This window comes from Hylobates moloch, unplaced genomic scaffold (assembly GCF_009828535.3).
Source record: "Hylobates moloch isolate HMO894 unplaced genomic scaffold, HMol_V3 SCAFFOLD_10, whole genome shotgun sequence".
NCBI classification, from domain to species: Eukaryota; Metazoa; Chordata; class Mammalia; order Primates; family Hylobatidae; genus Hylobates; species Hylobates moloch.
Window position 1 is genome coordinate 22,552,034 of NW_026652285.1, and position 23,309 is coordinate 22,575,342.

Genomic DNA, 23,309 nt, shown 5'->3' on the forward strand with positions numbered 1-23,309 from the left:
CGCCCAAGGCAGGCATTCTCCCTCCCCTGTGTCCGCTGGGCCAGGTTACCCGTGGGGATTCCGGGATGAACCAGGTGTGGGGCCCGTTTGCAAGGAGTGTTCTCTGGACCTGTCTGAGCCTTGGTTTCCCCATAGTTAAAAATTCTGGCCAGGAGGCCTGGCATAGTGGCTCACGCCTGTAATCCCAGCACTTTGGGAGGCTGAAGCAGGTGGATCACTTAAGGTCAGGAGTTCTAAACCAGCCTGGCCAACATGGTGAAACTCGTCTCTACTAAAAATACAAACATTAGCCAGATGTGGTGGTGGGCACCTATAATCCCAGCTACTCAGGAGGCTGAGGCAGGAGAATTGCTTGAACCTGGGAGGCCAGGGCTGCAGTGCGCCAAGATTGCCTGTGCACTCCAGCCTGGGCAACAGAGCGAGACTCCATCTCAAAACAAACAAACAAACAAACAAAAGAGAAAAAAAAAATTCCTGCCCAGGGATGTTGGACCCTAGACCAAAGAGGATTTATCGAGCACTTGCTATGTACCAGGCACTAGGCTGAGTGTTTGCTGTCATTCCCTCCTGCTTTCTTACTTTTTTTGTTTTTATTTTGCTTTGGTTTTTTTGGAGACAAGGTTTCCAAAGAAACTTCAGCCTGCTCAGTCACCCAGGCTGGAGTGCAGTGGAGTGATCATGGCTCACTGCAGCCTCCACCTCCTGGGTTTAAGTGATCCTCCTGCCTCAGCCTCCCTAGTAGCTGGGACCCACAGGCATGAGGTGCCATGCTAATTTTTAAGTTTTTTGTAGAGAGTAGGTCTTGTCATACTCTTGGCCTCAGGTGATCTACCCGCTTTAGCCCCGCCTCCTCCCGTTTTCTTCCTGCCTCTGATCTTATCCTTGAGTGACATTCAGGTTCCTGAATCCTGGGTTTACCAGGGTACAGCTTTCTCCCATTTCTGTTCTGGTCTTGCTTTGTGGACCACAGGCCTGGCTTCCTTCTCTGAAGCGTCACGTGCTCCACGCTGGGCCAAGCCCAGTGCAGGACCCAGAGGGGCACGTGGTTTCTTCTGGCACTTTGCCAGGGAGTTGGGCCCACCCAGTGAGTGTGTGAGTTTGGTGTGCAGGGAAGGCCTCTATGTTCTGCCTGTCTCTGGCTAGTCTCTGAGGCCTGAGGGGAGCTAGGATCTTGCAGGGGGCTGGTCAAGAGAGAAGAAAGCTATCTTTCCCTGTGGTTTCTCATGATTCAGATTTAAGTTCTAGAGAGTGACTGTCAAGTAGGCAGTGAAAAGGTCTCTTCTGTTTCTGGCCTTGCATCAGACTTGTTTGGGGGAGAGGCAGGGGAGAGAACATAGACCAGAGCTCACTGCCAGCCCGCCTGGCGTGGCGGACCCCCACGTGTGTGCAGTTACACACATGCCTGGTGTGTAGGCAGACACTCACGCCGGTGCTGGGGTCGGGGAGGAGGACTTGGGAGCTGGACTGAATGGGCTGTGTTTGTGTTTCCACATTCAGGACTGCAGCCATGCAGCCAGTGCTGTGGCAAGGTTGAGGGTGCACTCCCGCCTTTTGCACAATAGCCAGTGGTGGAGGAAGAACCGCTAATCGAATTCTTTTTGTTTTTTTTGAGACGGAGTCTGTCGCCCAGGCTGGAGTGCAGTGGCGCGATCTCCCGCTCATTGCAACCTCTGCCACCCAGGTTCAAGCGATTCTCCTGCCTCAGCCTCCCGAGTAGCTGGGATTACAGGCACCCGCCACCATGCCCGGCTAATTTTTGTATTTTTAGTAGAGATGGGGTTTTTCCATGTTGGCCAGGCTGATCTGGAACTCTTGACCTCAGGTGATCCACCCGCCTCGGCCTCCCGAAGTGCTGGGATTATAGGCGTGAGCCACTGCCCAGCCCGAATTCTTTCTTTCTTTTTTTTTTTTTTGAGATGGAGTCGCGCTCTGTCGCCCAGGCTGGAGTGCAGTGGCGCAATCTCGGCTCACTGCAAGCTCCGCCTCCCGGGTTGACGCCATTCTCCTGCCTCAGCCTCTCCGAGTAGCTGGGACTACAGGCGCCCGCCACCACGCCCGGCTAATTTTTTGTATTTTTAGTAGAGACGGGGTTTCACCGTGGTCTCGATCTCCTGACCTCGTGATCCGCCCGCCTCGGCCTTCCAAAGTGCTGGGATTACAAGCGTGAGCCACTGCGCCTGGCCCCGAATTCTTTCTTGAAGCTTCCGGGTGGGTGGGGTGAGCCTGCTCTTGGTGAGAGAGATATTTATGCCCTCTGTTACTTGTTTTGTAAACTGGATTTTCCAAAAGTGGGGCAGATCAGTGCACACGCCCAGGCTTAGCATAAACCTACATCATTGTCTCCCTGCAGATAGTCTAGAGTACTGCCTGTTCCCTCCTCTTTAGCGCCCTACTGACAGGAGGTGGGGTTGCCAGCCAGGGAAACCAGCTTGTGAGGTGTCAAGTGGGAAGTGGGCATGGGCTGCGGAAGGAAAATTGGGGGACCTAGTTGTACCTTTCCCCTCTTCTCTGACTGCACATATCTGGGGTCCATTCTCCAGGTTCCTTGAGCTGTGGGGTAAGGACTGAGGAGGGTGAAGATGTCCCTGATTCTGGGGAGCCAGGGACTATGTTTCTGCCCCTTCCCCTAGGCATCAGATGGGAGTAGGGTGTGGCCTGTGTCAGACAAGGCTGGGTGCTTATGTGTCTCTGGATTCTAGCAAACTGTCTTTAATCCCAGCTGCTTTTAAAAGGGGGGGCAGGGTTGGGCGCAGTGGTTTATGCCTGTAATCCCAGCACTTTGGGAGACTGAGGAGGGTGGATCGCTTGAGGCCCGGAGTTCAAGACCAGCCTCATCTCTACAAAAAATAAAATAAATTAGCCGAGTGTGGTGATGTGTGCCTGTGGTTCCAGCTACTTGGGAGGCTGAGGCAGGAGGATTGCTTGAATCTGGGAGGTCGAGGCTGCGGTGAGCCCTGATTGCACCACTGCACTCCAGCCTGGGCAACAGAGGGACACTCTGTCTCTAAAAAATGTAAAAATGAAAATAAAAATAAAAATAGGTGGGGCAGGAGTAGGCAAACCCTGCACTGAGGCCTAGGGCTTTCCCTCCTTCCCAAAATTGTCTGCCTCTAACTGGAAAAATTGGGACTAGGGATGCCAGTGTGGGGGAGGGCAAGTGCAAATGGCCAGCCCAAGTAGCTAAATGTGGCCTCCAGGTAGCCCTCCCACCTCACTTACCCCCAAATCCCTGTCCTTCAGGCCTCCTGGAGCCTCAGGGATCACTTTGCTTCCTAACACCTACGTTTTACAGACGAGGAAACAGGCCCACGTTTCCATGCCATACTCAACCTGCAGAATTGTTTCTCTTATATTACCGACAGGAGCAGGCTTTTTTTTTTTTTTTTTCTTTTCATTTTGCGTGCAATCTGACGGCTGGTAAGTTCTTCCTCAAGTCTAGCCTTGATCTTTTTGACTGCTCTTTTTTTTCCTCTGGTTGAACAATGCCTCCTTGTTGCTTCCTATCGCCACCACTTCAGCCCCTTAGGCCTGAGGGGATGGACGGGTGAGAAACTGGGTTAGCAGGGAGCCCTCCCTTCCCGCCTGTGGGCAGCCTTCCCAGCAGGGGCTTTTGGAATCAGCAGCTCTTTCTAGAGGCAGGATGTGGGGGCTGTTTTTTTTTTCCTTTTGGTAAAACCAAAAGCTCCTTGTTGCTTTTGTTGATGTATTTTTGTTCCTCCTTGAACACAAAGCTGTGGTTTTTGAAGAGGTCCAAGCCTGGAAGGGGCGAGGCTCTGTGTAGAAAGGGTGCTGGGCTTTCGGGTTCGTTATCCTGTTCTTCTTCTGACCCTGGAGTGTGGCTGATGGCAGGACTGGAGAGTGAGGCTGGTGGCCGACAAGCTGTCCCTGTCACCCGTGAGCCCGGAAACCTTGCCCCTGTAGTCCTACCAAGCAGGACGGCCACCCAGAGGTCCTCACAGATAACCCCTCTCCTGGGACACGGGGCCTCTTCGGTATTATATCCTTTTTTTTTTTTTTTAATTTTTATTTTTTGAGACAGAGTTTTGCTCTTGTTGCCCAGGCTGGAGTGCAATGGTGCAATCTCGGCTCACTGCAACCTCTGCCTCCTGGGTTCAAGCGATTCTCCTGCCTCAGCCTCCCAATTAGTGGGGATTACAGGAGGCCACTACCATGCCTGGCTAATTTTTTTGTATTTTTAGTAGAGACGGTGTTTCGCCATGTTGTCCAGGCTGGTGTCGAACTCCTGACCTCAAGTGATCCGCCCGCCTCAGCCTCCCAAAGTGCTAGGATTACAGCGTGAGCCACCACGTCTGGCGTTTTTTTTTTTTTGAGATGGGGTCTCTCTCTGTCTCCCAGGTGGAAGTGCAGAGGTGTGATCTCGGCTCACTACAACCTCCGCTTCCCGGGTTCAAGGGATTCTCCTGCCTCAGCCTCCTGAGTAGCTGGGATTACAGGCGTGTGCCACCACGCCCGGCTAATTTTTGTATTTTTAGTAGAGACAGGGTTATGCCACGTTGGCCAGACTGGTCTTGAACTCCTGACCTCAGATGATCCGCCCACCTCGGCCTCCCAAAGTGCTGGGATTATGTGCCCGACCTGTATCATATACTTTTGAAAAGTTCAGAGGGATAGGCAGCTCCTAAGTAGGTGTGGCTGAGAGGCCCCAGAATATCTCTCATAATGGCCGAGCTTGGAAACGAGATGGGTTTGAAGGATGAAGTGCTTTGTTTTGCACCCAACCTGCCAAGCACATCTTTCCCCAGAACTGAGTGCTGGAGGTGGCTGGCGTCCATCTGGCCTCCCCTTTGCTGTCTGGGTAGCTGCGGTGTAGAGGAGAGTGCCTTGGACAAGGTCTGTGTCGTTGACACTGGACCTCAGTTTCTTCATCTGTAAAACGGCACGATGAGAATGCCAGCCCAAAGCTGTGTGGTGGGTTTCGAGAGAGAATGTGCACAGGACTCAGTGTGCCAAGATGTTGCTTTGTGTCTCTGTAAATTGTCCTGAAGCACGAGGCTGCTGCCAATAGCTGCCTGTTTGCCCTGCCCTATCCCTGTCCAGTCCTTGTTCCTGCCCCGCTTCTTCCTGTCCTACACACCTCTCCCTGCAAACTCCCCAGAGCAGCTGATAGCAGGGAGGAAGGGTGGGTGGGGCACCTGCAGAGAGCCCACCACCCACTTGGAATGATTAACAAGGGGCCGGTACAGGCTGGCCTATGGGACAAAGGACAGCTGTGCTCTGGACTCTTCCCTGCACCCAGCTGATCACCCTGTCCCTCATTCCTCGCCATGGCCCAGTCTGTCATGGGGTTGGGTTCCAGCGGGGTCACCAGCTGGGATGGGTGGCCCTTGGTCTGTCTTAGCACCCATGTTGGCATGCACACATTTCCAACCATCCCTGCTGGGATCTGGGGGTAATGGATGGGGTGGGCAGGAAGGGAAAAGGTAGAATTCCCAAAAATTGTTTCTGGAGGGAGATCAAATCAGTTGGAGCTTTCTTTGAAGCCCGACATGCTGGTGGGGGGGAGGGGTGCAGCGCTGATGTTCTCATGCCTTTGCTTCTAGAAACAAACCCGTGACACCTGTCCTCCTCACCTAAACACAGTCTCCTGACTTTGCCCTCATGGGCTTCTCCTTAGTTGGGGACCCCCTTGCTGTCTGTGCCTCTTCCCCCACCCCCGTAGACCTCTCTCTCTGTGTCTCTCTCTCTCTCTCTCTGTCTCTCTCTCGCTGTCTCTCGCTCGCTCTCGCTCTCTCACTCTCACTCTCGCTGTTGCTGCTCTCCTGCCTGGAGCTGAAGATGAGGTTGCCATGGAAACCTGAAGCGTAGTGAGCCGGGAGAGGGAAAGGCAGAGTCGTCTCGCCAGGGCTGGGGGCTGGGGACTGTGGGCTGTGGGGAGGGGACAGGGTTGACCCAGCAGGAGGAATATAGCCCGAGCTGTCTGCCTGCCTTCCTCTGCCTGGAGTTGGGCTTAGGGGGCAGGGGAAGGAGCTTGGAGGCTTTGGAGTGCCTCTTTAATCTAGTTACTCTGATGCAGGATTAAAATCCTCCCTCACCCCTGCCAAATTAAGCTGAGCTCACATCTGGGCTGGCTCACCCCCACTTCCCTTCTGATGGGATTAGCACTCCAGCTGTCGGGGGCTGAGACTGTGGGGAAGGGTGCTTCTGAAGAGGATGAAGTACCTGCCAACCCCACCCAAGGTGTCTGCTGCATGTTGGAGGGGCTCCCGAGACCTTCTGGTGGGTGTAGGGTGAGCAGAGGGACACAGTGTGGGGTGCAGGGGGTGTGTGGACATGGCCTCAACACAGCTGCTGCCTCGGTGTCTTGGAGGCGCCCATCGGTACAGAGGGCACATCTATATATTCATCGTGTGTGAGGCACAGTGCAGTGTGTGTAGGAACTTCAGACTGTGGAGTGGGTGGGGCATGTCAGGTGCACCTGTCCGGTGGTCCTTGGGCCACTGGAGCTGGCCTCTGTTTTATTTATTTGTTTAATAAAAACAGGCTCTCGCTTTGTAGCTCAGGCTGGTCTCAAACTCCTGGCTCAAGAGATCTGCCCTCCTCGGCCTCCCAAAGTGCTGGGATTACAGGCGTGAGCCACTGTACCCAGCCTGGCCTGTTTTAACCCTGTGCATTCTGGCAAATGAGAAACCCCAGGGTTTTGCAGACTGGGTCTGGAGGATGCGTTTGCCCTGCTTGCCTCTACCCCTCCCCACCAAATGCTAACCAGCCTCATCTTCTCAGAATTGAGTCTTCGAGTGCTGGGCCAGAGCTGCCCGGAGGTCTCCTCTCCCCCACCCTGCTCCTGCCACATGTGCCTCTACTTCCATGTGCTCTCGTCGCCACAGCCCCTGCCCATACAGTCTGCAGAATGGCTCTGATGTAGAGGGGAGGGTCGTCTCGTCTCCGAAGTGCTCCCTCTTAGGGCCTCAGGGCCTGCCAGCCCTGCTAGAGATCTTCCCTTTCTGGTCTCTAGGAACAGACTCGTGGTTGATCGTCCCTTGCCCTGGAAGTGTACAGGAACTTTGAAGGGAGCTCCTCAGCTGTGGGTGGCCCTGGCTGCGTGCGGACTGGACCCCAGACTTGGCCACGTGTTCATCACAGGCCATGTCTGTTGCCAGCTGCGGACACCTGTGTCTGCCTTTCCTCATCTTCCCTTCCTCTGCTGGAGGAACTACGAGTCTGGGCTGACCTGGGTGGCCAGGACCCAGGTGAGGGCTGGGGGACGGGCACCGCTAGGATCATCTGGATCCAGGACAGGGAAAAAGGATTTGCCAAGGTCACCCAGTAAGTCAGTGGCAGGGCCAGAGCCCTGCGCTGGGCCCTTTCAAGTTATGCTCCCTTGATTGAGATCTCCAAATCCTGAGCCCTGCCCTTCACAAGTGGTGGCCTCAGGGGAGGTCACCTGTTTACAGGTAGCTCTGATGCACGGCCGTGTGGGCGGCAGGAGAACATGCTGAGCAGAGGGGCAGCTCGTTCCTAGCTCTTGGGTGTGTCAGTTTTGGGTGGAAGGTGCCTAGGAAGAGGTCCCAGGAGGCCATCTATGGCTTACCTGGGTGTGGCCTGTGAGTCAGGGATCTGCAGGGGTCACAGCTGTGGTGGGCTGTGGTCACCCAGGGCTAAAAATGGCCTGACGGGCTCCGGCTTGGAGAAGCCACCCACCAGTCCCTGAAGTAATTGGGGCCCATGCAGACCCCCAGACATTTCTCATACCAGCACATACACACAAACCACATGGCTCAGAGCTGCAGCTGGTTTGCTAGGGGACCTTGTGATGAGAGAGGGATGGAGAAGGGCTGAGTTCTAGTCCTGCACCAGCTTCAATTCCTGGTGTGACTTTTTTTTTTTTTTTTTTTTTGAAGCTAGAGTCTTGCTCTCGCCCAGACTAGAGTGCAGTGGCGGATCTCGGCTCACCGCACCCTCCGCCTCCCAGGTTCAAGCGATTCTCCTGCCTCAGCCTCCTGAGTAGCTGGGATTACAGCTATGCGCCACGGTGCCTGGCTAATTTTTGTATTTTTAATAGAAACATGATTTTGCCATGTTAGCCAGGCTGGTCTCGAACTCCTGGCCTCAAGTCATCCACCGGCTTTGACCTCCCAAAGTGTTGGGATTATAGGCGTGAGCCACCATGCCCAGCCTGACATTTGTTTATTCAGCAAATGTTTACTGAGCACCGCCTACTATTCTAGGAGCTTGAGATAAATCAGTGAACAAAAGAGACCCCAAAATCTCTCCCCTCATAGAGAAGTAGTGGAGAGAGAAGACAATACATTGATATGATAAATAAGTTAATTATGAAGACTGCTAAGGGAGAAGTGCCTGGTGCTAGCACACCGTTTCCTCCTCTGAAACAAGGGAGTTGAACCAGAGTCTTCTGGAGGTCTCTGCAGGCTCTGAGGGTTGCCCTGGCTTTGGCTGCCTCCAAGCCAGGCCCTCTTGCTGGGGACCAGTCTGTGCTGGGCCTGGAAATTGGTGGCTAAGTTCAGCATGAACTGAAGAGATCGTCTGGGCGCAAATCTGGATCCCTGTGTGCCTTGGCCGTGTTGTTTAACCTCTCTGGCCTCAGTTCTCCCATCTGTCAAAGGGGTACACTGAGTACCAGTCACACAGGTGGCTGTGAGAATTCGGTGAACTAGGGCACATAAGCCCTTAGCACATTCACTGTTTGGTTTTTTGTTTTGTTTTGTTTTTTCTTCTTGAGACGTAGTCTGGCTCTGTCACCTAGGCTGGAGTGCAGTGGCAGGATCTTGGCTCAGTGCAACCTCTGCCTCCTGAGTTCAAGCGATTCTCCTGCCTCAGCCTCCCGAGTAGCTGGGACTATAGGCACACGCCATGACACCCAGCTAATTTTTGTATTTTTAGTAGAGACCGGGGTTTCAGCATATTGACCAGGCTAGTCTTGAACTCCTGACCTCGTGATCTGCCCGCCTCGGCCTCCCAAAGTGCTGGGATTACAGGCGTGAGCCACTGTGCCCGGCCTAATTCACTGTTGTTACTACAGATTGAGCAGCCCTAATCCAAAAATCCAAGTCTGAAGAGCTCCAAGATGCAAAGCTTTGAGTGCCACTTGATGCCACAAGGGAAAATTCCACACCTGGCCTGATGTGATAGGTCATAGGTCAAAAAGCAGTCAATAATTTTGTTTCATGCACAAAATTATTTAAAATGTTATATAAAATTACCTTCAGGCCATGCCTATGAGGTATATAGGAAATGGTCCCATCCCCAAGATGTCTCAGTATGGATATTCAAATGTTCCAAAATCTGAGAAAAAATCCAAAATCTGAAACACACCTGGTCCTGAGCATTTGCAATAAGGGATACTCAACCTGTATTTTACCTGTCACCCTCAGGTGACCTCCTTTTTTGTCCTCAAGCTGGCCTTCCCACCTACCCTCCAATTAGGTTGGACCTTGTTAACCCTTTGAAATACCATTTTAACTGTGTGGTTTCTCTCTCACCACTTCCTCCAGGAAGTCCCCCTGGATATGCGTGTCCCTTTGTTTTTCTGTCTCCCCCTTGCTCTCCTCTGCATGGTTGGTCTCCACTTCTGGTCTTAGCTGAAAGCTTAGTCCTGACTCACCTGTGCCCATCTTCCCCCAGCCAGGCCCAGTTGCCTCAACTTCCATGTGTGGTAGGCACAAGGCATGGATTCTCCCCAAACAAGGGTAACCTTCAACCCTCAGAGAGTGGCTCGGTGGCCATCCTTTCGCTCAGGACAGTTCTCCTTGCCTGCTGTGTCTCACTGACGCCTGCTGTGTCTTCCCAGGTCAGCCAGTCCCAGCTGAGTCTGAGAAATGCTCGTTTCCCCTCAGCCTTGGTGGCGGACACTGAGGTCCTCCTGTGGGGCCGGGCCAGGGGGTGCCCAGGCATAGGACGAAGTTCCCAGGAGAGCGTGCCCTGTGAGAAGCCCAGAGGCTCCTGCCCCTCTCCCAGAGTCACCCCCACTCTGTTTTTTCTGTCCTGCAGACACTACCCCAAGCAGTCCTTCACCATGGTGGCCGACACCCCAGAAAACCTTCGCCTCAAGCAACAGAGTGAGCTCCAGAGTCAGGTGAGGGGCTGGGCGGTGCCAGGGCCTGGCAGGGAGGGATGCTGGGGAGGGATGTTGTAAGGTCGGCATTTGGCAAGAGCACCTTCCCCTGCGGTTACTCTGCAAGGCCAAGGTGCTGAAATCCTAGCATTGCCTTGACTCTTGACCCCACCCCCGACTTTATCAAAGGAGCAGGGTAGAGTGTTCCCCCACTTCCTACCTAGAGGGGGTTGGAGAGGTGTGGGTGTCTATTTGAGCCTGCTCTGGGGCTCCCTAAAGCCCACCTCCTCCAGGAAGCCACTCTCCCCTCCCTCTTCCCCATTCACACTCACCCACAAAGGAGGGGTTTGGGGAGGACCAGGGAATTTGCCCCTCCGGGTCATGCCAGTCTGAGGCTGGGCAGCCAACCCTCTATAGCCAAGTCCCAAACCTTCTCCACCCACTGGAGGGCAAGGTATGAAGGGGGCCCTGCCATGGGGGCATGGGATGGGGGGCTGTTCCACCTCTGTCTCCTTTGGCTTGACTTTCCAGAACACTGCCGAGTGGGAGGTGTGTGCCCCTGTAGGAGGGGAGGACGGGTTCCAGGCCTAGGGAGAACTTGGTCTTTAGGGGACACGGAGGAAGAAGCAAAGGGTCTGGGGTCCCGAGAACAGAACAGCTGACCCACTCTGCCTGGGGGTGCGAGGGCTCCTGGGACAAACCTGGCCAGTGATGAGGTGGGGTGAGGTGGGGTGAGGTGGGGTGGGGTGGGGCGGGGCGGGGCTTCAGCCGATGAAAGGATGTAGGGGAATTTACCACGTGGGCAGCGCACCCAGGACCCACTCAGGATCAGGAGAAGACTGCAGAGGTTCCACCCGGGCCACAGAGAGGGGGTTACTCCCAGTTCCTCCGGAGGGGACTCCTGCTGCCTGATCTTGATGTGACTGCCTGGGTCCATCAGGGAGAACCGACCCTGCCCTTTGTCAGGCTTTCCATGCACCCTCTCTCGGAATCCTCCCAACAGTCCCGTGAGGAAGGTGCCATCTTCCCCATTGTTACAGATGAGGCGACTGAGGCCCAGCGACATTGAGGGACTGGCTGAGGTCCTGCGGGTGGTAGGAGAGGCAATAATAATATTCACAGCTGACGATGGAGTGCTCAGTGCTCTCTGGGCGTGTGAGCTCGTTTAATCCTCACCCAGCCCTGTGCAGCTGTAGGGTCACCTCACTTCAGAGAAGAAGAAATAGACGCTGGCAGCTTTGAATGTAGGTTTGTCTAACCCAGGGACTATCCACTCCCTAAGAAACAGTCTCTACCTTAATAATAAACATGATAGTTCCTTATGCTGTTGAGAAGTTTTGTAGTTTAGGGCTGGGGGCCATGGCTCACGCCTGTAATCCCTGTGCTCTGGGAGGCCAAGGTGAGAGGATCACTTGAGCCCAGGAGTTCGAGACCAGCTGGGGCAACATAGCAATACCTGGTCCCTAAAAAAACAAAACAAAACAAAAACTAGCAGAGATGGTGGTGTGCACCTGTGGTCGTAGCTACTTGGGAGTTCGAGGCGGGAGGATCACTTGAGCTGAGGAGTTGGAGGCTGCAGTGAGCCATGATTGCACCACTACACTCCAGCCTGGGTGATGGGGTGAGATCCTGTCTCTAAAAAAAGGAAAAGAAAGAAATTGTGTAGTTTAGCAAGTGCCTTTGGTTAGTTCCCCTGTTTATCCTTGACTGGGTTCTGGGGGAAGGTAAAAGACCCACTGTCTCTGTTTTACAGATAGGGGAACTGAGTGAGTGAGTGTGGATCCAGGATTTGGGCCCTGATCTTGTCACTCCCAAGTCTGGGGCCCTTGACGCTGCACAGCCCTGGTAGGGCCTGAGGCTCACAGAGGAGGGGAGCAGCAGCTCACACCTGCCACCCACCCACCTGCAGCACAGAAGCTGAAGTTACTGGGAAGCAGGGAACACCACAGCCTGCCTGGCCAGATTTTACAGATTCTAGCCAGGCCCTGACTCCTGCCTTTGATTCCGTGCCCTGTGGAAGGGCCGTGGGGGCCAGAGGTGGAGGGGCTTAGAAGGACCTGGGAGAAGAGGTGCTGGGAGCAGATGGCAGGTCTTTGGACACACACACACACACACACACACACACACACACCCACACACACACACACACACCCTTCTCAGGGGAGAAATTCAAACCCCTCAGCCTTTGTCAGTTCCACAAAAGCATGGCTGCAGCTCTTTTTTTTTTTTTTTTTGACACAGAGTCTCGCTCTGTCACCCAGGCTGGAGTGCAGTGGCGCAATCTCGGCTCACTGCAAGCTCCGCCTCCCGGGTTCACGCCATTCTCCTGCCTCAGCCTCTCCTAGTAGCTGGGACTACAGGCGCCCGCCACCACGCCCGGCTAATTTTTTGTATTTTTTTTTTTTAGTAGAGACGGGGTTTCACCGTGGTCTCGATCTCCTGACCTCGTGATCCGCCCGCCTCGGCCTCCCAAAGTGCTGGGATTACAAGCTTGAGCCACCGCGCCCGGCCGGCTGCAGCTCTTTTTGCCCCGGCATCCTATCCCTGAGCGGTGGAGTTTGAGGAGGAAGCACCTCCACCTTGTTCCCCCTGCCCAGGATGGGCAGCAAGTGGGCAGGGCATGCTGTTGGCAGGGGCTGCTTCTGCCCCCCACAGGGGAAGCCGGCACCACACTCTGGGTTTGGGGGCTCCTGTCCCCGGCCTGTGCCCCCTGCTTCCCAGAGTCATGGCCTGCTGGGTTCCCGGGGGGGCCTCTTGGGAGATGACAATGGCGGTCACTCTTCATTAGGGTCTCACTGAGGGCCAGACCATGTCCGTGTGTGTGTGCATATGCCTGACTTTGTTTAATCCTTACAGCCACCTGATGAAAGAGGGGCTCTTATTATCCCCATCATACAGATAGGGACACTTAGGTTTACAGAGGCTGCCCTGCTTGCGCAGAGCCCAGGGACAGAGGCAGACATCAAGCCCCATGACCTGGCCGTGGAGCCCATTGCTCTGAACAGTGCTGACAGCACAGGCACCCGCCCTGTGCTCCCACCCTGCAGGATGCGCCAGTCAGCAGCAAGTAGGATGGGCTTGTTGGAATACAGATTCCTAGGCCCCACCCAAGGGACTTCTGCTTGGCAGCTCTGGGTGAGGCCCAAGAATCTGCATTTTGACTCCCCTGTGATTCTGATAAGGACTTTTGGCCCCAGTTTAAGAAGCTTAGAGATGGGCCCATGGGCAGGAGTGTACCGACCCTGTTTGTATGCTCTGAGGGGTGCAACATTAGGGTAGGGCTTTGCACTAAGGGCACGGCTCTGTTCCCCTGAGGTGGGAGTCCTTGGGCGTGGGGGCTGAAGGCAGGATAGGCAGGGGAGGAAAGGGTACTGCCGTCTTTGCAGGCCTGTTCTGTCTCCCCACCGCCCACCAGCTGTGTGGTCTGAGACTGGCCTCAGACTGTCTTTCCTCTCATAGCTTTGCTTCCTCACCAATAAAATGAGGACAGCAAACCCAGTTGCCTCAAGCTGGGGGCTGGGTCTGATGCTTTGAGGCTTGGAAGGGCTGAGCCGGCCAGGCTGGAGCAGTGACAGGTTCTGCTTCCTGTGGCTGCCGTTGGGGCAGAGCTGGCGAGAGCTGCCTGCGGCTGGCAGGAAGGGAAGTGGGAGCCTCTTCTGCTCACCCAGCTTCACCCCACAGGGTCAGCTGGCTTCTCTCCATGCCCATTCTGGGCCTGCCTTGCCCTTCCCTGTCTCTGGGAAGCTGCCCAGGCTATTTCAGCTTTATTTATTTTCCCATCTCTATATTGGTCTCCAAAGTGGCACTTTGGGTGTCTGGGACACCTGGAGCCTCCCCTGTGGAGGAGGTAACCACAGAACTGTCCAGAAATGACCCTGTGGGTGGTCCTGCCCAGGCCTGGCTGAGGCAGGGGGCTGGCAGCTGGGCCTCCAGCCCCCCTTCTCACTTGCTGCTCCCACCCCAACCCCAGGCTGAGCAGAGGCAGTGGCTTTGGGGTGGGACTGAGCCCAGGCAGAAGTGCCAAGTGCCAGGAGACTGTTATTACATTTTTTCCTTCATCAACTCACCTTGATGGGGTCGTGGGAAATTACAGGGGGGTTTCTATCCTCCTTGGATATTGTGAGCAGCACTGGTGGTAGAGTATCACTCTTACCCAAACTAGCTAGCCTGAGATTGAATCTCACATCTGCTGCCACCAGCTGTGTGACCTTGGGCAAGTTGCTTAACCTCTGTGCACAGTGCCTTCGTCTGAATAATGTGGATTACCTCTCTCCAGAGGGTGGTGTGAGATAGGAGGATATTTAAGCATTTAAAGATTCCTGGAGTGGAGTCAGCATTCAGTGTTTGCTATTACTGTTCTCCCAGAAAGGAGAGGAAATGGAACTTGGACATGAAGAAGCTGGGAAATACACACAGCCACCTTTTGACCATGACTTCCAGCCCCGGCCCTTCCCATCAGCTCTCCTCTCCATCTGTGTGTGTCTAATTTTTTATTTTTTAATTTTTATTTTTTTGAGACAGGGTCTGTCCGTCACCCAGGCTGGAATGCAGTGGCACGATCTTGGCTCATTGCAGCCTTGATTTCCCAGACTCAAGCTATTTTCTCGCCTCCACCTCCTGAATAGCTGGGACTACAGGCGTGCATCACCACACTCGGCTAATTTTTGTATTTTTAGTAGAGATGGGGTTTCGCCATGTTGCCCAGGCTGGTTTCAAACTCCTGACCTCAAGTGATCTGCCCACCTCAACCTCCCAAAGTGCCGGGATTACAGGTGTCAGCCACCGTGCCCTGCCTAAATTTTAAAAACCAGTGTTTCTTTTTTGTTAGAAGGGAATGGGTTACAAAGTATGCTGGCCCAACACATAGTAGGCACATAATAGTGGAAATTGTATTTTGCTCAATAAATTTTGTTTTTTTTTTTAGAGATTTTTATTAATTTTTTTTTTTTTTTAAATAGAGTTGGGGTACTATGTTCCCAGGCTGGTCTCGAACTCCCAGGCTCAAGTGATCCACCTGCCTTGGCCTCCTAGACTCCTGGGATTACAGACATGAGCCATTTTGTTTTTAAGTCCAGCCTAATTTTTGTGTTTTTTTTAGTCGGAGTTTCACTCTGTCGCCCAGCCTGGAGTACAGTGGCACCATCTCAGCTCACTGCAACCTCCAGCTCCCCGGTTCAAGGAATTCGCCTGCCTCAGCATCCCAAGTAGCTGGGATTATGCCCACCATGCCTGGCTAACTTTTTTTGTATTTTTTTTAGTAGAGATGGGGTTTCACCATGTTGGTCAGGCTGGTCATGAACTCCTGACCTCAGGTGATCCACCCGCCTCTGCCTCCCAAAGTGGTGGGATTACAGGCGTGAGCCACCGTGCCTGGCATAATTTTTGTTTTTAAGTAATGATCCTTCTTATTATATTGGGTCATCAAGGCAGTTGTTTTCCCAATTATGCTACTTTGTTTGGAGATTATGTATCTGCATTCAATTCATTCATCATCTAACAAACACTGATCTGCACCTCCTGTCTGCTGGGATGAGAAGCAAGATAGATCCAGGGAGAACAACTAAGAACTGACAGAAAAATTAGAGTTTCATAGATGGTGGTTGTTTGGGTGTCAGGAGCCTCAGGTGTCAGTCAGTCCTGGCCCTGACACCAGAGTTTCCAAAATGGGAGCCCAGGCATCTCCCAGGAATGGGGTCCTCTGGGAGCCCAGGCATCTCCCAGGAGTGGGGTCCTCTGGTCGAAGCGCTGAGTTGCATCCTGGCCTGAGTGACAACTGGATTGTGACCTTGGGCAGGTCCCTTCCTCCACAGGGACCCCCACAGCACCCTGGTGAGCCATCCTAGACAACAGGGGCAAGCACTCCTGCCAGGGCAAGAAGGGAGCCCTGAAGGAAGGGCTCTGGGCTGGGCCCTCCCTACACCCCTGGCCCCCCACCCTTCACTTCTGCCACCCCAAAGACCTTTCAAAGAGCCTTCCCCATCTTGATTCTCCACAGTCAGGGTCTGAAGGTGCTTAAAAATGGTCACAGACTCCAAATGGGAGGGATTTTAGAGATCAGCTAGTCAGCTCCCTTCAGGGTATCCAGAGAGGGGAACTGACTTGCTTAGAAACACACAGCAAGGTGGTGCTGATCCCAGGCTCCCTCCCTTCTCAGCCCCTACCCCTCAGCCCTACCCTCTGTGGGCCTCCTATGTTAGCAGTGAAATGAATGATCCTTCCCCAACAGGGAGGGGGAGGCAGAAGCAGTTTCCGAGCCTGGGAACCTGCTGATGTCATTGCAGCGTCGCCATGGCGATTATTCCCCTGGATTAGGGGCCTGACCCTTGCAAAGCCAGGAAGCAGGGGACAGAGTGGGGGACTGGCACTCGTTCAGCACTTCATCACTGACAGAGCACTTTCACACTGGCCCTCCACAATGCGCTGCTGCTTTAGAGCCACTGTCTGCATCATGGGTTGGAGTGGCTGGCGTTACGGTCCCCATTTTACGGATGTGGGACCTGAGTCTTGAGATGTGAAGTCGTTGGCCCAAGATCACTCAGAAGTGGGAGACTGAGCCTGTGTTACTGCCAGCTCCGCCTGGCTTTGTGCCCATACTTGGTGATAAGAAGCCCCCTCCCCATATCATACCTGATTTCTGTCACAACTCTTTTACAGATGAGGAAACCGAGGCCAGGGGCTTGAGGTGCAGGGCTTCTGTATCTGGAGCTACATTTCTCTGTCTCTGAGTGCCCTACCTTCCCCAATGCCTGCTTCCCAAAGGGCCTCCCACCAAGAGTCACCGTGCTGGCCCAGGGCTTCCTGGAAGAGCTGGTGCTAAGGCAGGTTCTGGACTCTTGGGGTGGGTTGGTGCCTCTATCCACTGCATTCACTTCTGATCTGATGGGGGACCAGCACATCCAAGCCCTTCTTGTCTGGATCAGAACAGAGAAGGAGAGGGAACCACATGGATGAGTGACTGGGGCTGCAGGAGACAAACAAGGACTCTGACCCCCACGGGCATGTGCAGAGGACCTGACAGGTGTGGCCGTGGCTGCGTGCGCATGTGCAGTCGCTCCAGTCCAAGCACAGCTCGGTGCTGCTGCCGGATGATTCCCTGCCAGGGAACTGCCTGGGTTTGTGTCCTGGGCTGACCTGTGTCCAGGACAGTGCATCCCCCGTGGAGGAAATCCAAGCAGCTGGTGGGGTCTGGAACAGATGGCTGATGAGGTGGACAGGGAAGTCTCTGGAAGCCAAGGAATAGTTTCCTGTTCCATGAGTTTTCTCAGCCTCATTCTGTTCTTCAAAACCCCCAGGGGAGGACAAGCTGTTCCTCATATTTCAATTCTTTCGTGCCAGGGAAGTCCTTTCTGATGTCTGACTTGAGTCCCTCTAGTATTGTGGTGGGGTGGAAGGGTTCTTCCCTGGAGCTTGGAGACCTGCTGAGATGCTGTCTGACCCCCGCTGCTTTCCTCCCCTCCTATGGCAGTGGCCTCTGAAGCCAGCCCGGCAGGCTCCCAGAATCCGTGGGGCCTGTCAAAGGCGCATTGATGGAGCCTTCCCTGGGGCTGTCTCACCACCCTCTTTTCTGGGCACCAACTCTGTCCTTTGGCACAGCCCTCACTCAGCTGGTTGCTGAAAAGCTCCCCCAGGCGTAGTGGGCAGGGCCACATCCTGGCTAACATGAGGGCTGGGGCCACCCTGGGAGCTCTGGAAAGAACCTTTTTCCTATAAGCTTCCAGACAGGATGGGCGGGGAGTGAAGGGTCAGGAGTCAGGCAGATGAGGGTTTGCACTCTGGTAGTGCCGGACATTGACCGCTAAGCTGTGTGACCTTGGGCAGGAGACTTTGCCTTTCTGTGGCTCCGTTTCCTGATCCGTAAATTGGAGCTGTTAATCGCGTGGCTATATGTATGGTGGGATCTAAATGAGATGGTTCATGTAAGGCCCTGGGCTCTGTGCCCGCCATTCACTGCGCACTGAAGACTTGGTAGTGGCTTATTATTACGAGTCTTAACACCTTTTGGCTGAGGCTTCTGCTTTGAGTTGGGGACTTCTGGTCAGGGTCTTTCTCCTGACTCCCTGTCCCCATCTCCTGACTGGTTGCTGCCTCAGAGGGGCCCCAAGCCGAGGCCCTTTTGGCTCCTGGCCTGACTCCAATCCCTCTTCCTCCCCTCCTGCAGGTGCGCTACAAGGAGGAGTTTGAGAAGAACAAGGGCAAAGGCTTCAGCGTGGTGGCAGACACGCCCGAGCTCCAGAGAATCAAGAAGACCCAGGACCAGATCAGTAACGTGAGCTCCTGCCCCGCCCTGCAGCATCCCTGCTACCCTCTGTTTGGTCCCCTCCCTGCCAGCCTGGCAGACGTGAGCCTGGCAGATGTGAATGAGGCCAGTGCCTCCACTGCCCCTGCCCTCCATGGTGGGCCTGGGGAAGAGCTTGGGGATGCCTCTTCTCTGTGTACCCCCAGACCAGCCCGCATAGCATTTTCTTCTTGAAGGGACTGTATTCTGTGGGAGTGTGTGGGGGCCTATGTGTTAAATCAGCCCCCACTCTCTCTGACTGTTGTTCTTTTTTCTGGATATCGTGGGTATCAGTGCAGACTACACGTCTCATCTTAGCACAAAGGTCAAAACTGGGGGGCGGGAGCGCCTGGCCTCCCCTGGTCTGCGCCTGGGTGCTGACATTGCAGTCATTTCCGCCCTTCCTTGGCCTCCTCCCCCACATCAGCCTTCTCTTCCTTCCTGTGTAAAAACCCCAGCCAGCTTCGCCTGCCAGCCCTGCACCCCCTGGCTCACACCCCCCGCCTCCCTGATGGTCAGTGGCATCTGGCTGTGGCAGGGGTGGGCATGGAGAGTGGGCAGGGGATCAACTGTCCCCAGCATCATGTGCCCTCAATGGCACCTGTGGCCAGAGAACAGGCCTCAGTTTCCTGCTTGGCAGAGCCACAGGCAAGCAGCCTGTGTGGCTTTAGGCATCCAGGGGCAGGGCACTGCGGTGAGCAGCAACCATGGGGGACCCGCACACAGAACTGCAGGGGCTGCCCAGCCAGCCTGGCCTAGGAGGTCCTGCCAGGGAGGGTTTAGGCAGGCAGCTGTCTTCGTGTCTGGAACAGGAAGGGATCAGTGAGTTGCCCGTTGTTGCTCTGGGCTGAGGAACTGGGGATAGAGATTGCGGGGGGGCCTGGCTTTCCGGTGGTCTCCTCAGCACCCACTCCCTGGGCTCCACATCCCTTCCCACCCTCCACCTGGCCACCTCAGCAGGGCACTCCTTTAAGAGCTTGGCTGGGCCATGCATAGAGTGGGCTGCAGTGGTGGGTCAGGTGGATTTCAGATGCGCAGACAGCCCACAGACAGCAGAACCAGCCATGCCCGAAACTGTGGCTTTCAAACTCTGACTTCAGCCTACAGTAAAATATACATTGTACGTCTTGACCCATCTAGCAGGCATACATTTATGTAGAGGGAAAACAGAATGGAAGCTTTCATGAATGAGTACTTCCTACTTAGAGGGTGTTCAGATCTTTTTTTTTTTTTTTTTTTGAGACAGAGTCTCACTCTGTTGCTCAGGCTGGAGTGCAGTGGTGCTCCGCCTCCAGGGTTCAAGTGATTCTCCTGCCTTAGCCTCCCAAGTGGAGTAGCTGGGATTACAGGTGCACACCACCACCCCCGGCTAATTTTTATGTTTTTGGTAGAGACAGGGTTTCACCATGTTGGCCAGGCTGGTCTCGAACGCCTGACCTCAGGTGATGTGCCCGCCTTGGCCTCCCAAAGTGCTAAGATTACAGGTGTGAGCCACCGCACCTGGCCACATTCAGATCTTTTCTAAAGATGCTGGTTGCAGGCCCCTATACACCCTCACATAATACAGCCCCTTTGAGGACTGTATTCCCAACACTTTGGGAGACTGAGATGGGAGGATTGCTTGAGCCCAGGAGTTTGAGACTAGCCTGGGCAACACAGCAAAACTCTGTTTCTACAAAAAAAAAAAAAAAAAAAAAAAAAAAAATATATATATATATATATATATATATATACACACACAAAAACTAGCCAGGCATGATAGCACACGCCTGTGGTCCTAGCTATTCTGGAGGCTGAAGTGGGAGGATCACCTGAGCCCAGAGGTTTGAGGTTATAGTGAGCGGTAATTGCACCACTGCATTCCAGCCTGGGAAACCGAGTGAGACCCTGTTTCCAAAAAAAAAAAAAAAAAGGGCCGGGCGCGGTGGCTCACGCCTGTAATCCCAGCACTCTGAGAGGCCGAGGTGGGCAGATCATGAGGTCAAGAGATCGAGACCATCCTGGCCAACATGGTGAAACCCCATCTCTACTAAAACTACAAAAATTAGCTGGGCATGGTGGTGCGTGCCTGTAATCCCAGCTACTTGGGAGGCTGAGACAGAAGAATCGCTTGAACTCGGGAGGCGGAGGTTGCAGTGAGTTGAGATTGGGCCACTGCACTCCAGCAAGGCGACAGAGCGAGACTCCATCTCAAAAAAAAAAAACAAACCGAAACAAACAAAAAGATGCTGGTTGCAGACTTACTGTGAATGGGTTTTGCGACTGGATTGTTGACCTGCAGTTTGAAATTGGTGGCCTGAGGAAATGGCATGCTTCCCTTTGGCTAGCAGGGGATGCCTGGGGCGGGCACTCTAATCCTCCTTCCCCTCCAACTTCCGGAGGCCTGTCACAGTTGACTCTTTATATGTCAGGGCCTGGCCTCACACCCTGGAGCTTCCCTTTGGCTCAGACCCTCCAAAGGGTAAGACCCTTAGGTCTGTGTCTCAGAGCTCTCCACTTGAAAGTGGGGGAGAGGGAAGATGGTCTTAGATTATGGGGAATACCTGGAATGGTTCACAGAACTGGAATGTTGGCTCTTCAGCCCCTGAGGCTTTTCGTGTAGAGGCCCTAGTCTTTCATCAGTGACACTGCTCCCAATCTGCAACCCCAGCTCCCTGGCTGTTCACTCACTGCTTCACCCTGTGGGTTTTGGAGGAGGGGAGACAAGCCCAGTCATCCCTGCTTCCCTTTCTGGAAGGCTTCCAGAACACTCCACACTCAGCCTAAGCCACCTCCTCCTCTTCCTTCCCCCAGTTATTAGAGGTGTTAATATCCTAGTGACAAAACTCACCACCCTGGCCAAGCCATCTGCACCTCAGGAGATAACCATCTTTTACCCTTCTTGCGCTGCAGTGAGCTGATGGTCCTCTGCAGGAGCTGGGGGAAGGGATCCACTCCGACCTGCTAGCTGCTTTTGCAGCTTTAGCAGAGACCTGTAGAGTGTGACTGCAAAGCCTGGAGACTCTTGGTTTTAATGAAAGCAATTACAGTCTGTCGGATATGGGCCTCCAGACAGCTGTAGCCCAGTCACCTGTAGGGTTGACTGAAAATGCAGACGCACAGGCCTTCTCCCCTGGATGCCAGAATCAGCGTCTCTGAGAGTGGGGCCCAGGAATCAGCACGTTAAACACATTCCCTGGGTTTCTGTGGTGCTCTCTGAAATTTGAGAGCCACCACCTAAAAGTCTGAAAAAGCTTCACCAACCCCTAAGTCAGAGGGTGCCAGATCAGGCTGTACCTCAGAACCCCAGGGGAGCTTTATTTTTATTTTTCTTTTTTTTGAGACGGAGTCTCGGTCTGTCGCACAGGCTGGAGTGCAGTGGTGCGATCTCGGCTCACTGCAAGCTCCGCCTCCCGGGTTCACACCATTCTCCTGCCTCAGCCTCCCAAGTAGCTGGGACTACAGGTGCCCGCCACCACACCGGGCTAATTTTTTTTGTATTTTTAGTAGAGACGGGGTTTCACCGTGTTAGCCAGGATGGTCCCGATCTCCTGACCTCGTGATCCGTCTGCCTCGGCCTCCCAAAGTGCTGAGATTACAGGCGTGAGACACCGAGCCCAGCCTATTTTTATTTTTGAGACAGGGTTTCGCTCCATCATCCGGGCTGGAGTGCGGTGGTGTGTTCACGGCTCAGTGCAGCCTCAACCTTCTGGGCTCAAGCTATCCTCCCACCGCAGCCTCCGAGTAACTGGGACCACAGGTGTGCACCACCATGCCCAGCTAATTTTTCTTTTTTTTGCAGAGACACTATCTTGCTATGTTGCCCAGGCTGGTCTCAAACTCCTAGATTCAAGTTATCCTCCCACCTCAGCCTCCCAAAGTGCTGGGATTATAGGGGTGAGCCACCTCACCTGGCCTCCCAGGGGAGCTTTTTTTTTTTTTTTTTTTTTAGAGACGGGGTTTCACCGTGGTCTCGACCTCTGACCGTGATCGCCGCCTCGGCCTCCAAATTGTGATTACAAAATTTTTTTCCGCCTCCTGGGTTCACGCCATTCTCCTGCCTCAGCCTCTCCGAGTAGCTGGGACTACAGGCGCCCGCCACCACGCCCGGCTAATTTTTTTGTACTTTTAGTAGAGATGGGGTTTCACCGTGGTCTCGATCTCCTGACCTCGTGATTCGCCCGCCTCGGCCTCCCAAAGTGCTGGGATTACAAGCGGGAGCCACCGCGCCCGGCCTTTTTTTTTTTTAAATTTTATTAGAGACAGGGTCTCGCTGTGTTGTCTTAAACTCCTGGACTCAAGCAATCCGCCCACCTCGGCCTCCCAAAGTTCTGGGACTACAGGCATGAGCCACTGCGCCTGGCCCAGGGGAGCTTTATACCACGTATAAAACCATTGCTAAGTTGTCCCAACCTCCTGAAGTGTTTTGGGAAACAGGGTGTTTAGAGCCACACCTTTTGTTTTGTATCCAAAATAGCATTCCTGTTCCTGTATGTAGCTTGTTGCTTTGCTTCCCAGATTAGTACCAAATGACTCCAGTTATTTTATTTATTTATTTTTATTTTTATTTATTTATTTTTTGAGACGGAGTCTTGCTCTGTCGCCCAGGCCGGAGTGCAGTGGCGTGATCTCGGCTCACTGCAACCTCTGCCTCCTGGGTTGAAGCGATTCTTCTGCCTCAGCCTCCTGAGTAGCTAGGACTACAGGCATATGCCACCATGCCTGGCTAATTTTTGTATTTTTAGTAGACAAAGGGTTTTGCCATATTGGCCCAGCTGGTCTCAAACTCCTGACCTCAGGTGATCCGCCTGCCTTAGCCTCCTGAAGTCCTGGCATTACAGGTGTGAGCCACTGTGCCCAGCTGACTCCAGTGATTTCTAAAGGTCAGGCCATCTTGTAAAAGGATGAGGATTTGCTTCCCTGGAGGGATACGCTGCAGACTAGGGCTTTTTACCGGCCAGAGCATTTTAAAAACAAGTGTCTGATCTCCTCTGGGGTGTCTGCTTTGGATAAGTGCAGTCTGTC

The 23,309-nt window shown here is 53.9% G+C and overlaps 1 protein-coding gene across 5 annotated transcripts in view; it reads left to right on the plus strand.

Moving 5' to 3' along the window:
- The window catches only part of LASP1 (LIM and SH3 protein 1), a 51,112-nt gene that overhangs the window by 11,671 nt on the left and 16,132 nt on the right, over window positions 1-23,309 (plus strand). For 4 of the 5 annotated variants that reach the window (XM_058445136.1, XM_032163433.2, XM_058445134.1 and 1 more), the window contains exons 3-4: window positions 9,967-10,051; window positions 18,189-18,296. In XM_058445136.1, the coding sequence (XP_058301119.1) occupies window positions 9,967-10,051; window positions 18,189-18,296 (193 nt within the window). The remainder of the gene's footprint in view (window positions 1-9,966; window positions 10,052-18,188; window positions 18,297-23,309) is intronic. The other variant, XM_032163434.2, reaches the window with a different exon arrangement.